The 12,683-nt window shown below is 38.8% G+C and overlaps 1 protein-coding gene and 1 long non-coding RNA gene across 2 annotated transcripts in view; one reads left to right on the forward strand and one right to left on the reverse strand.

The window, feature by feature from the left end:
- Positions 1 to 12,683, reverse strand: part of LOC147167384 (uncharacterized) — a 94,349-nt gene that overhangs the window by 80,481 nt on the left and 1,185 nt on the right. The window lies entirely within an intron of this gene.
- hrh1 (histamine receptor H1) lies at positions 1,423 to 9,969 on the forward strand. The gene is made up of 2 exons (XM_086086925.1): positions 1,423 to 1,589; positions 6,912 to 9,969. The coding sequence occupies exon 2, from the start codon at positions 7,076 to 7,078 to the stop codon at positions 8,681 to 8,683; it is 1,608 nt and encodes a 535-aa protein (XP_085943051.1). The 5' UTR covers positions 1,423 to 1,589; positions 6,912 to 7,075; the 3' UTR covers positions 8,684 to 9,969.

The raw sequence follows: 12,683 nt of genomic DNA on the forward strand, positions 1-12,683 counted from the left end.
ACACACAGGAGTCCTGGTAATGTGCTGTCTTTTTGCCGTGGTCGTCATGCTGCAACTTGGAGAACCAAGAAGTTTTTTTTTTTTATGTGGTGGAAAAAAAGTTGGTAAGTGCATTTCAAGTGCTGCACTCAGGGAGGCGCTGCAGGGCAACAAAAAGGCCACCTCAAACGCGCAAACTCAAGTCGTGCATCTTGTTTTGAAGCACTCTTAGAATTGCTGGGTCCAAAACAAAATTCTAAAATTGATTTGACACATGTTCAACATAAAAATGGGTGGGAAAAGTGAGCTGCTGTGTCTCCACATCTGCTTCTCGCCTCAACCCAAATGTTTCATGAACATGAGATGGGCATTGATAAGCTACACTGTCAAAAAAAATAAAATAAAATAAAATAAAAAAAAATCCAGTTGAAAAACAAAACGGGATATACCACCCAAAAAAGTGAAATAACAGAAAATTACTTCTCAATTAATTATAAACTTTTTCACAATTTAAAACAATTACATTACATAGAAATATAAGTAAACTTATTACAGATAGTAATGCTTAAAATTACAGAAATGTGCTGTTATTAGTTGTTTTTAATGACATGATTTTATGGAAAGAGATTGTTTGATGTAGTGTAGCAATATAGGGAAAATAAAGTGCTTCATCTTTCAAAACATGACAAAAAATTGTTGAAAAACTTGATATTGAGGTTAAAAATGCAAGCTGTTATTGTAATTCATATATATAGTGCTTTTTTCCACCTTATACTGCTTTACATTTTGACAACTCATTCACCTAACGAGGACACAGCATCAGAAGCAAGTGGGGGTTCAGTCTTCTGGTCAGCCGACTCAGGCCACACCAGTACGAAACGTGTTCTTCATGACACCCTTTTGGCACTATATTTGAAATTGATTTGCAATCTGTTTTCCTTTTTCAGTGTCGTCAGATTACAATAAACCCAACATAGGCTATTAATTACAATAAAGCCTAGAATAGAGGACGGTAATTAAAACTATGCCTACATTTAAGGATAGTAATGACTAAAGTTACATTTACAATAAAATGTAGAATAAAAGCTAATAAGTTCCACTAAAAAAACGTTTCGAAAATGTTTAAAATGTTAAAAAAGACAAGGTGGGGAGGGGGGCATATATACACAATTGCATCATATTATAAATAATTGCAATCATATAATTTCTTTAACGAAGGAAGCAAATGAGAATTTAGGAAGAAAGCAGTATAATCCTTTGGCAGCATTATCTTGAATATGCAGCAATTATAGTAACCATTGCCACTAATGAGTCTGTGCTCCCAGCTACCCCCCCCCCCCCCCCCCCACACACACACACACACCCCACCCACACCACCCCTCCCATGCAAGTCTGAATCTGGTATCTCCCAATGAACGCAAGACATTCGTTATATTTGCCAACCTTCGCCGGCTTTTACTTCATCATCTGGTGGCAACTTCATCACTTTTAGGAAGGGACGGCGGGGGCAGTGCAGTGAATCAGAGCTCGTGCGACGTATTCACCAGGGAGACGAGGTGCGTATTTGGACACTCCTGACCGGAATACATCGTGCAATGTTTACACGTCTGGTAAGACCCGAATCTTCTATTTTGCTGCACGCACAAGAACGCTAAAACTCATATCAGCTATATTCATCTTTTTTTTCTTTTTCTTTTTTTATCCTAGTCGAGGTGTACGCGCGCTAATTGCGCGCGTAAAAGTTGTCAGTGCATCTCAACAGGCGATGCGAACCGTGCGTCGAACCCCTTGTTAATCCATTTTCTCATTATGCTTCTTAAACGATGGCAAGTCTGCGAACAGGACACGAGATGTGCGCTCGTTTGAATGCTTCCGCTGATGGCTAATGATATCAGTATCAGAGAGGCACAATGGTCATTACGCACAATTCTATTGGGGGTTAAATAGTGTAGAGAACCTGCTGGTGGCGAAAACGTTCCGAAAAGATCACAAACTGCGAAATAGATAACTGTTACATTTGATCCACTGTCGAAATTATTTTCTGTATAGGACGGTTCACATGTTGGTGGGTTCAATGATGTAGATCTTAAAAGATGATTTGATTTTAACTTATTCCAGCCTGTCAACAACAGACCGGATACTACATTAAATAAACAGCCTTTTATCAAGCAATCGAGACGTTTACAAGAATAGCAGCCTTGGAGGAAAACATACTGTAATTTACTGAGCGGATGACTCGCGTCTCAAATTACTACACAAAAATAAATCACTTGCTTTTCACAATTTAGCATAACACTTTCCAATGTTGTTATTCTCATCTTCGCGCTGGCAGCGTTTGCCATTGTCAATGGCTAAATAAAAAGGATGTTATATAGAGAGGTTGCTCATGCTTGGTCGTTATGTTCAATCATAAAAACATGCATCCAGCACCTTGTGACCACAAATATATAATTATGTACTACTCTGAGCAGGGTGCCAAAATCAAACTGGGAAAATGAGCCACATGCTGTTACAGCAGGTCTTAAAACATTATCATTTCATCACGTGTGGCAGCCTGCTCTAATCAAATACATGAGATGTATAAAAAATATATAATGTAATGTATGTATGTATGTATGTATGTACAATGCAAATGTCTTAGATTATACGTGTATTTTTTTCACGGGTGCGAGAAAAAAAACATTGATATTGTGCGGTGGTGAGTGGTCAGGGACTGCAAGGCCTTCACCGTGCCCTAAACCCTATCAGACCTAAATTCTAGTATACTATGTATTAGGGGTGTGCCAAAAAATCGATTCTCATTTAGTAAGGTTCAGAATCGATTTTAAAGTTCCCAAAATCGATTTTATTGAAATTATTTTATACTGTCTTCCCTGTGTGTGCCTTTATTGGGAGCGCTGTTCATGTTGTACCCAATTTGGCCACTTAGGGGCAGTGTGGTTCCACGCGGTCTGATACACTGTTAAGTTGCAGCCACATTAGAGAGTAGAAGGAAAAAGTCACGATCAAGTTATTCCAATAAAAGTTGTTTGTTTGCAGCGTGGAGCCGTTCTTTTGAGTGATAAAAGTGCCGCGAGTAGCGCACTAGTTAGCATTAGCGAGTCAAACTGGAGTAGATCATTACGATTTCTTGAACATCTATAAATTGAAGCAAAAATCATTGTCAATCAAATCATTTTGAATCAAAAATCTTTCTTAGTCGGAAATCGATTCTGAATCGAATCGCAGACCCAGAAATCGGAATCGAATCGGATAGTGAGACATTCAAAGATTCCCACCCCTACTATGTATTCCATGAAAGCGTAAAAATTGTATTCCTAAAATGCTATTGCTGTCATTACATTGGCTGCACTGCTTCCAGTACTGTATGTGGATGATAGAGATGTAGGTAGAACCAATTATGAACTAAAACTATCAATAATTGTCCATTATCCAAAAATATATTTTGTCAGTTAAGTGCATAGATGAGCTTTCAGGGTTGATTTTAAATGTTTTTATTTCAGTATTACTGGGATGCAAGGCTTCTTAATTAATATCATTTACACATGACCCCCAACAAAATAAACTAAATAAACAAACAATAAAAAAAACAGCAAAATCGACTGAAAGGAACACAACTGCCACCTAGTGTTGCGGAGGCCAATGTTCGAATTACACCTAGCTCATGTACAGTAAACTGGGATCTCAGGTTGTAAATAAATGGCGAGAAGGAGCAATGTATAAGTAACTTGATTAATGTGCACATGCAGCCATACTGAATGAGATCTCATTCACACGTTGATGAATGGTGTCATTTGCTGCCATGGGAAGAAAATGGATGGCTCGTTCAGTGGTGATGCAGCATTAGGAACATGTCGAGTTGATGAACAGGCCCGTCCGACACCTGAGCCAAGCTGCCAAGACCTCCGCCAAGGCCGAGCAATCCTAATTTGGACGGGCACCACAGTCTACAGTGGTTGTAGTTTGCGGTGGTGTAAAACTGTACTGAATCATCGAGAGAGCACATATCGATAGGAACATAAACTCGAGAACATAAAAGATTGTGGACGAACCAATGACATGTCAGTCTCGAAAACTAATCACGGTCTTTTGTAATGCGCAGGAATTTCTTTACATGCTGTGCTTCGATGAGTGCTAATGTTTTGGTTAGCAACATAGTTCAAATGGGTTGAGCAGCTATGTCTGCGTGTGAACAATAGCATTTATGAATATTTATGAGATATTTACAGTTGTTTTTCTGATGGGGAAATTGGGAGGTATCTATTAGAGGGAGGCTTTTAGTGGAACAATGCACCCGGCGACTCATTGTCGTGGTCCCGAAAAGGCCAAATGACGCACTTCGGTTTACAGCGCGAGATATGCCTATAGATGTACAGAATACACACACACACACACACACCTGCTTCCATGGCAACGGGTATAAGCCTATTTTATCTTCTCCCTTAAGAATAAATACATCAGTCAGGACAAGAGCATGTCCACTAACAACGCAAGGCGTCTTGCTGTGCTCTGCAAATACACAAAAGCCGTGAATATGACATGCTGTGGGATTCCATGAATGTAAGTGAGCTCAAGCGGACATAAACACGCAATTAGGGTCTCAGTTTCTCAAATCACAGTTTACGCGCTGACTGGATTTGCCACCATCTCGTGTGTGTGAGTCTCCATGTGTGATTGAGCGTTAAAGACAGCCAGCTGGGCAGTGAAAGTGCAAGGAAGTCAATTCCAACTTTCACCTTAAAATGTCAAGTCGCATTAACATTTCTGAACAACGGGCTTAAGTGGCGCATTTAAGCCTGATTGATTAGAAAGTACCCTGAAATGTGTTCTAATCATTAAACATTACGTGACATAACCGCCCTCACAGAATGACTCATGCCCATTCTTCCTGGACTAAAAAAAATAGTAATAGACTGATATGGGTTTTTTTACAGGGCTGATATCGATTATTAGTAGTCAAGGAAGCCGGTAACCGATATTTCAAGCCAACATTCATTTGCAGTAAAAGAGAAAATATTAGCGTCAAAATAAAAAATAAAAAACTTTATTGAAATGCCATTAAGCATGTTTGTTAAAACAACATTTCAAATTTTCAACACTTTGAAGCTTTTTCTTTTCATTTTAAATATATAAAGACAGCTTTGTTTAAAAATTATTTAAAAAAAAATGGCAGGGAGCTTCACCGTGTGTTAAACTAAATTAAAAACTAATCATGTAAAAAGCTATCTAAAGTTTTATACTGTAGATAATGTTTTCCCAAAATTCTACAATTTGTTAATTTGAATTTTTTTAAATAAATACATTAAAAAAAAGTTTAGGAAGTTCCCAGTGTCAGCATAATCTTTTATAAAGTAAAGTGGAACATTTAATAAACACATACATTGACATTTCCCTGTATCTCACTGAGCGACAAATGCATGCGAATTTGGGGTTTTCGTCAGGGTTCGTAAAACGTTTCAAAAGATCTTCGCAGACAGTGAAAAGATGTCTGAACATAGTAAAAACTGTGAACATTTTACAAATCCTGATGAAAACCCCAAATTTGCTACATTCGCAAGCATTCATCTCTGAATGAGATTATCGGCCTTCCGATTCGTAAAAAGGCCGATGCCGATAATTGGCCTGGCTTCTAATTGGTCTATCCCGAGGGAAAAAAATCTGTATGTCTCAAAGTTCGACATTATTATAACACCAGTCAAGTTAAAAGTGCACTTGAGATCGTGAAACCATTTCCTCTCCAGCAGCCGAGTGCGAAAACACCCCGGAAGTGTTACATTTGACACATTTGATGCATTGAAGCGGTGATCATCCGTGATGAGATCAACTCGACACATATCCATCAAGCGCTGCAGTTCAGTTTAAGATAGAATCAATTATTTGGTGATTTCCACAGTGCGTTTGTCAGGATGTTGGAGTTGTAATTTGTGTGACATCATAGCAATGCAACAACAGACACTGAAAAAAACGAGAGATCCAAACATGCAATGGCAGATTTTTGTGGTCTTCTATTCCCTTTGTGACTGGGAAGAATGTCAACCAATCAACGGATTCCTACCAATACTACAGTAAATTCTGTAGAGTAAATTTGACTTTAAACAGAGTCTATTTAACTCATTTACTTTGACCGCTATAGACGTCAAAAATTCATTTGAACTATTTTTATTAGTTTAACTTTTTTTCCCCATTTTTGTAAACAAGAGTATGAAAACCTAGGTTATTTTTTTGTACATTTAAAACAGTTAATTGCCTAATTTTTAATAATCTTTTCTTCTTCTTTTTTAAATTGTTTTTTTTTAATTATTGTATTTTTTTTAACAATCTTTTCTTTTTTTAAGAAAATATTATAAAAAAAAGTTTGTGGCGTCAGGCGATTATTTAAAAAAAAATCGTAATTAATCGCATGACTTCACTAGTTAACTGACAATTAATCACAAATTGTACATCTGTTCTAAATGTACAATCAATTTGTGATTAATCGTGAGTTTAGTGAAGTCATGCGATTAATTACGATTACAAATTTTAGCTGATGCCCCTAATTTATAATAACCTTTTCTTTAAAATAAATAAATAAATCATTTTAACTTTTAATGTTTATAAATTTAGATAGATAGATCCAATCTCTCTCTCTCTCTCTCGCCCTCTTTCACACTCTCTCTCATTGTAGAAATTGTAATCCCTCAAACTAATGTAATTTTTAATAAGTGTACCTGTAATCTGATTACATGTTTTTTCCTGTAACTGTAATGGAATACAGTTTTAAAAAAAATTGTAATCTGATTACGTAACGGCGGTACTCCCCAAGCCTGATGGCAAAGATGTTCAGGATTTGAAATGACTTTGTTATAAAAAAAATATATATTGGAAGGCCACCCACTTCTGAGGAGGTAAAAATACTTCCAGCCATCTAACATATATTCCTTTATGTCTTTCAGATGAAAACAGAACAATCCATGGCCGATGGAGTGAGACCACAAGAATAATCACATTTCACTAGACGTCACCGTTTTTTTTTTTTACAAGCTATTTGTCCACACATTTGGACCCACTGCTGTGTTTACCACCATGGGACTAAATCGATAGGCGTTCATCTGGTAGGATGGAACCTGCCCTGTCGCTCTCCGCGGTCCATCTGCACCTGAACACAAACAGCTACGCCGACGACAACAGTAGTTGCAACAGCTGGGGCGGCCACCCGGATGATCCCAACACCCCCGCCGTCAATCACACGTTCCCCGCCCATGGCCGACTGCACAGCACCTTGCTCGGGATCTCTCTGGGTTTCCTCTCCCTCCTCACTATTCTAATGAACCTGCTGGTTCTTTACGCCGTGAAACGAGAGAAAAGCTTGCACACGGTGGGCAATCTGTACGTGGTCAGCCTCTCGGTGGCCGATTTGATCGTGGGCGCCACTGTGATGCCGCTCAACCTGGTGTATCTGCTGCAGGATGAATGGAAGTTGGGCATGGCCGTCTGCCAGTTTTGGTTGATTATGGATTATGTGGCAAGCACGGCATCCATTTTTAGCTTGTTTATCCTCTGTCTGGATCGCTACCGCTCTGTCAGACAGCCGCTGAAGTACCTGAAGTATCGAACAAGAGGGAAAGCAAGCGTAATGATATCTGGAGCCTGGCTGCTGTCCATGTTGTGGATTTTTCCTATTTTAGGGTGGAGGTCCTTCACCCATGTAGAACTTAAACCTGAGGAGGAGAACAAGTGCGACACAGATTTCCGCTTTGTCACGTGGTTTAAAGTTCTTACCGCTGTCTTCAATTTTTACGTACCCTCTATTTTGATGCTTTGGTTTTACACGCACATCTACTTGGCAGTAAGGCAACATCTGCGAGACCGAGAGAGGATCATTCATCCGACAGATTCATTTGTAGAAAAGGACAATGATGAAAATGCCGGGTCATCAAACCACTCAAAATCCGCCGAAAAGGAATGCGAGGCTCCGGTGAGACTTTTAAAGAGGCAGCTTGACCAGAAATTGCTAGAGCAGACATATTCTCTTGAGGAATTTGATAAAACCAAAAGTTCCCTTTCTCGAACACATCGAAAAATTGGTGCACAGCGTCCAGATCCACGTTTGCTTGCCGTGACAACAAAGGAACACAGAGCGGCTTCAAAACCAGGAAGGGACTCCGTATCTCCCGAGGAGAAAGACGCTGCAGTTGCACTCACTTCAGCTTGCCTGCCGCCAGAAAATTCCGAAAGGAACCGGGAATCATCTTTAAACGAATGTCACGTCACAGTGCCAAACTCTGTACGCGGCGTTTGCGATATCAGCCAGGTGCAGAAGTACACGTCCTTGCTCTGCAACAACTACGACCCCGACCGCTCTTTGCCCTGGTCCAAAGTGGCCGATGACGCCGAGCTGGACCCGGTGAACGAGGTGACTCTGCGGCAGACGTGGCAACGGTTTATCGAACACTCCCGTGAGAGACTCCACAGCCTGAGGATCCACAAGGAGCACAAGGCGGCCCGGCAATTGGGCTTCATCATCGCAGCTTTCCTGCTGTGTTGGATCCCGTACTTCATAGCTTTCATGGTCACGGCGTTCTGCAGAGAGTGCGTGCATCATGACCTGCACATGTTCACCATATGGCTTGGTTACATCAACTCCACCCTCAACCCTTTTATATATCCACTGTGTAATAGGAATTTTAAAAGAGTTTTCAAAAATATTCTGCATATAAATTTGTGAGTGTTGTCGTGATTCAAACACCCGGTCAATGATCGGTAACTTATTCACTGCCATGAATTGATTAAAAAAAAGATTATTAAAAATTAGAGGCAAGAGGCGATAAAAATGTTGAATTGTAATTAATCGCATGACTTCGCGAGTTAACTCACGATTAATCACAAATTTTCCATCTGTTCTAAATGTACAATAAAAAAAAATCTAGGTTTTCATACTCTTGTTAACAAAAGTGGGAAAAAATGTTAAACTAATACAAATAGTTCAAATAATTTTTTGACGTTTATAGCCGTCAATGGCAGTGAATGAATAAAAAAAGAAAAGAGAAAAAAAAAATTAAATTCGGGGCATCAGGCGATTAATGTCTTTAATCATAATTAATCGCATGACTTCACTAGTTAGCTTGCAATTATTCACAAATTTCACATCTGTTCTAAATGTACAATAAAAAAATTCTCGGTTTTCATACTTCTGTTAACAAATGTGGAAAAAATGTTAAACTAATAAAAATTGTTATTTTTGACGTTTATAGCTGTCAATGCCAGTGAATGACTTAAAGGGGACGTCAAACCCCCCAAAAATTGTTCTATGCAGCCCCACTCTTATAAATACGGTTAATATTGCGTTAGTGGAATATAAGTTAAGCAGAAAAATCCAGCTGTTTTTATCCATCTCAGCGGGCGGCCATTTTGCCACTTGACTCGACTAAAGATGATAACGTTCACTTAATGTGACGTTTGAAGGCATAATGGAAGGAGAAAGGCAACTGCACGTGACGTCGTGATTTTGAGGCATATTTAGCAACGCGATTCGAATCCCTCACACCGTCTGCCTCTAAACCAGCACTGACTCCAACCGTAGTACCAACAACTCCCCCAATAGCTGCCCCTAGACCAAAAGTGGTCTTAACGGCAACCAAGCCAGACGCCCCCAGGGCACACGCGGGCAGGGTAGCTACAATCAATCCAAAGCCAAGTTTGTTTGACATTCCGACGGTGCCAGCAGACACGATACGCTTCAACCTCTCCGGCCAAGTAGGCTCATCTGTGGACGGCATGTCAATTGGCTCGTGCTCCTCGTCACTCAGTGATGGGAAAACTGCACAAAATGTGTTGAAACTCATTATAGTGAATCAACCTGCTCAATGTAAATGTTAGTATGCAGTAACTTCAATCATGCTTTTACTTTTCAGCCGTGTGCTCTGATTGGACGTTGCAACTGTCAGTTGAAGCCCCTCTAATTAACTTTTCAACCTTTAATTCATATCTTCATAATTCTGCTGATGAAATTGATTGATTGATTGATTAACTCATTCACTGCCATTGACGGCTACAGACGTCAAAAATTCATTTGAACTATTTCTATTAGTTTAAAAAAAATCCACTTTTGCTAACAAGAGTATGAAAACCTAGGGAAAAAATTGTCATTGTAAATTTAGAACAGATATCAAATTTGTGATTAATCGTGAGTTAACTAGTGAAGTCATGTGATTAATTACAATTTAAAAAAAATTAATCACCTGAAAGGCATAATTAAAAAAATAAAAAATAAAGGCCGTTTAATTGTAATTAATCGCATGATAATTTCATATCTTTTATCAATGCACAATAAAAAATAGGTTTTCATAAAAAATTAAAATAAATGAAAAATTGTTAAACTAATAGAAATAGTTCACATGAATTTTTGACATCTATAGTCGTCAATGGCAGTGGATGAGTTAATGAAACCTTTGTTATGGTCTGTGTATGCATGTGTAAATGCATGTACTTATGTATGTATTTGTTTTGCTACAAGTGATGAGTAAATTGTTTACAACTTTGCCTGGTTCCTACTTTTGGCAGCCCTACTGAGGAAAAAAAAAAAGTTTGAAGGTGCCGAGGTTAAATATCAGATCTGTGGGTCTCTGAGGTTTCTCTGCCGATCACAATTTCGAATTGAACTCTGAATGGAAGTCAGAGCAAGAACACCATTTTTTAATGGCTAATAGCAACAACTTTATAGCGCTTTAATGGATCCCTGCTGGGTGCTGCTGCGCATGATCCATCTGCCTGCATGTACATGCGTTGACGCAAGTCCACTATCCTCTCTGCAGTTTCAAGGTTTACAATACATTGTCAATGCAGGCTTTCAGGTCAAGGCAATGTATATTCAAATGTACATATCTTGTGTGTTATTTCAAGTTTTTTGGTATTTTGTTTCAGATTGAGACTCATTTTTATGCTAATGATAATAAAGAGAGCAGACACTTTCAGGTCTTGGCTATGTATGGTTCCTTATGTGTGGGGGGGATAAGGTTTTCACTTTTTATATTGATTGCCAACTATTGTTGATGGAAAAAATTCCTGTAAGATGTGTTTGAGTTACAGTGCACGAGTTCTTATATCTAATCATCGACTCAAAAACAAATAAATCCAATATGTGTATGCAGCACATTAAATAACATTATTCTCTTCACTATATTCCAACTCATTCTGAAACCTGAAGTTAATTTGTACTGATTCAATATTTGTATTGCAGGAAGCGACATCAGGCTCTATTAGAGCACGTTATCACGTTTTGCATCGGAAGGGACTGTCTGATCTTGTTGGGAGGCAGCGGGGGTGGTGGAATTGAGGTAAAGGGGGTGTGAAGGGGGAAATGCGGACAGGAGATACTTGGCAGTGATCTGTGACAGGGTAGCAAAACATTCTGTAATGCATTATTTTGAATTTAATTAGCTATGATCCCATTAACAAGTCTGACTAACAGTTTTAATGTTGAGTATTTTATGTGGCCAAGTTCGTGTAAGGACTGGACCAAGCACAAAATAATTATTACGTGGGCTTGATTCACACATAAAAAAATACAGCAATAATAATAATAAAAGCAAAGGTCAGGATGTTCTCTCGGGTTCTTGTATCCCTAACACCGAATGTTAATTTTAAATGACAGCTGTATTCCTATGAACAAAAAAAAAAAGCCCCCACACTCTGATAGACAACTATTAGTATAGAAGAAAAATAGTCAGTAATAGAACAGTACAGTGCATGAACAAGTTATAACCAACTAAAAATTATAGTCCAACATTTTCGTAAGAGACAAATTACACTTACTTAATGTGTTTCCAGCGTGTCGTGTGTGAGTGAGACACACGTGTAACACACACACACACACACACGGTAATACTCCCCTCTAAACAGCATACAACAAAACTGTGTGCTTTTAAATTCATAGTTAGCATAACATACACATTTTTATCATTTTGAGTAGTTCAACATCACTTACACTGCTCTCGGCACAGGAGTAGTCAAGCTCCCAAAGCACGACTTTTCACTGTACAAATATCGTCCAAATAGCACATCATCCATCAAAATAAATCGCTTCATCTGCTTATTCATACCCCAATTTATCGATTACCTTAAGATCTGACGGATTACAATGGCATCTACAGCTATTTTTTGTTGGTAATCTGCAGCTAACATAGCTCAGAGACCGTCTATGTTCGCGGGCGTTTCGTTCTCCCGCTCTGCCTGCTATCAGTCCAGCTCACGCTACGTGCTCTTGCGTGACTTTACACAGCGCTCCTCTCAAAGTAGCACTAAGGAACTTTTCAACCTTAACTCTTTTACTGCCACACGTTATCAATAAAACAACCCCAGCGGTGCCAGCCGATTTCGAGCATTTTAACTCATCTTTCCAGGCAAACAGAATATTGTGTACTTTTACCACATAAACATGCTGAGTACCAAATGAAAGACCGCGTTCCATTCTTTCATTAGAAAAAAAAATATGTTTCTACCTTATTCCATTCTTTAGTAATCACCATTTGAAAATACTTAGGTAATTTGAGTGATATTGAGTGAAAATTGGCTTTTTGTGAAAACATTTTCTGCACAACAGTGACTTTGACACTAATATTTTTTGTTTAGTGGCGCTTTGTGAATTAGATTTGATGTGACAAAGGCTTTGATCATTCACGTCATCCTTAAAAACGTTCTATTTCCTAAGATCCGCCATGTTTCACTGC

The sequence above is a fragment of the Leptonotus elevatus genome, chromosome 10 (genome assembly GCF_054856555.1).
Source record: "Leptonotus elevatus isolate MCC_2025b chromosome 10, RoL_Lele_1.0, whole genome shotgun sequence".
NCBI lineage: Eukaryota > Metazoa > Chordata > Actinopteri > Syngnathiformes > Syngnathidae > Leptonotus > Leptonotus elevatus.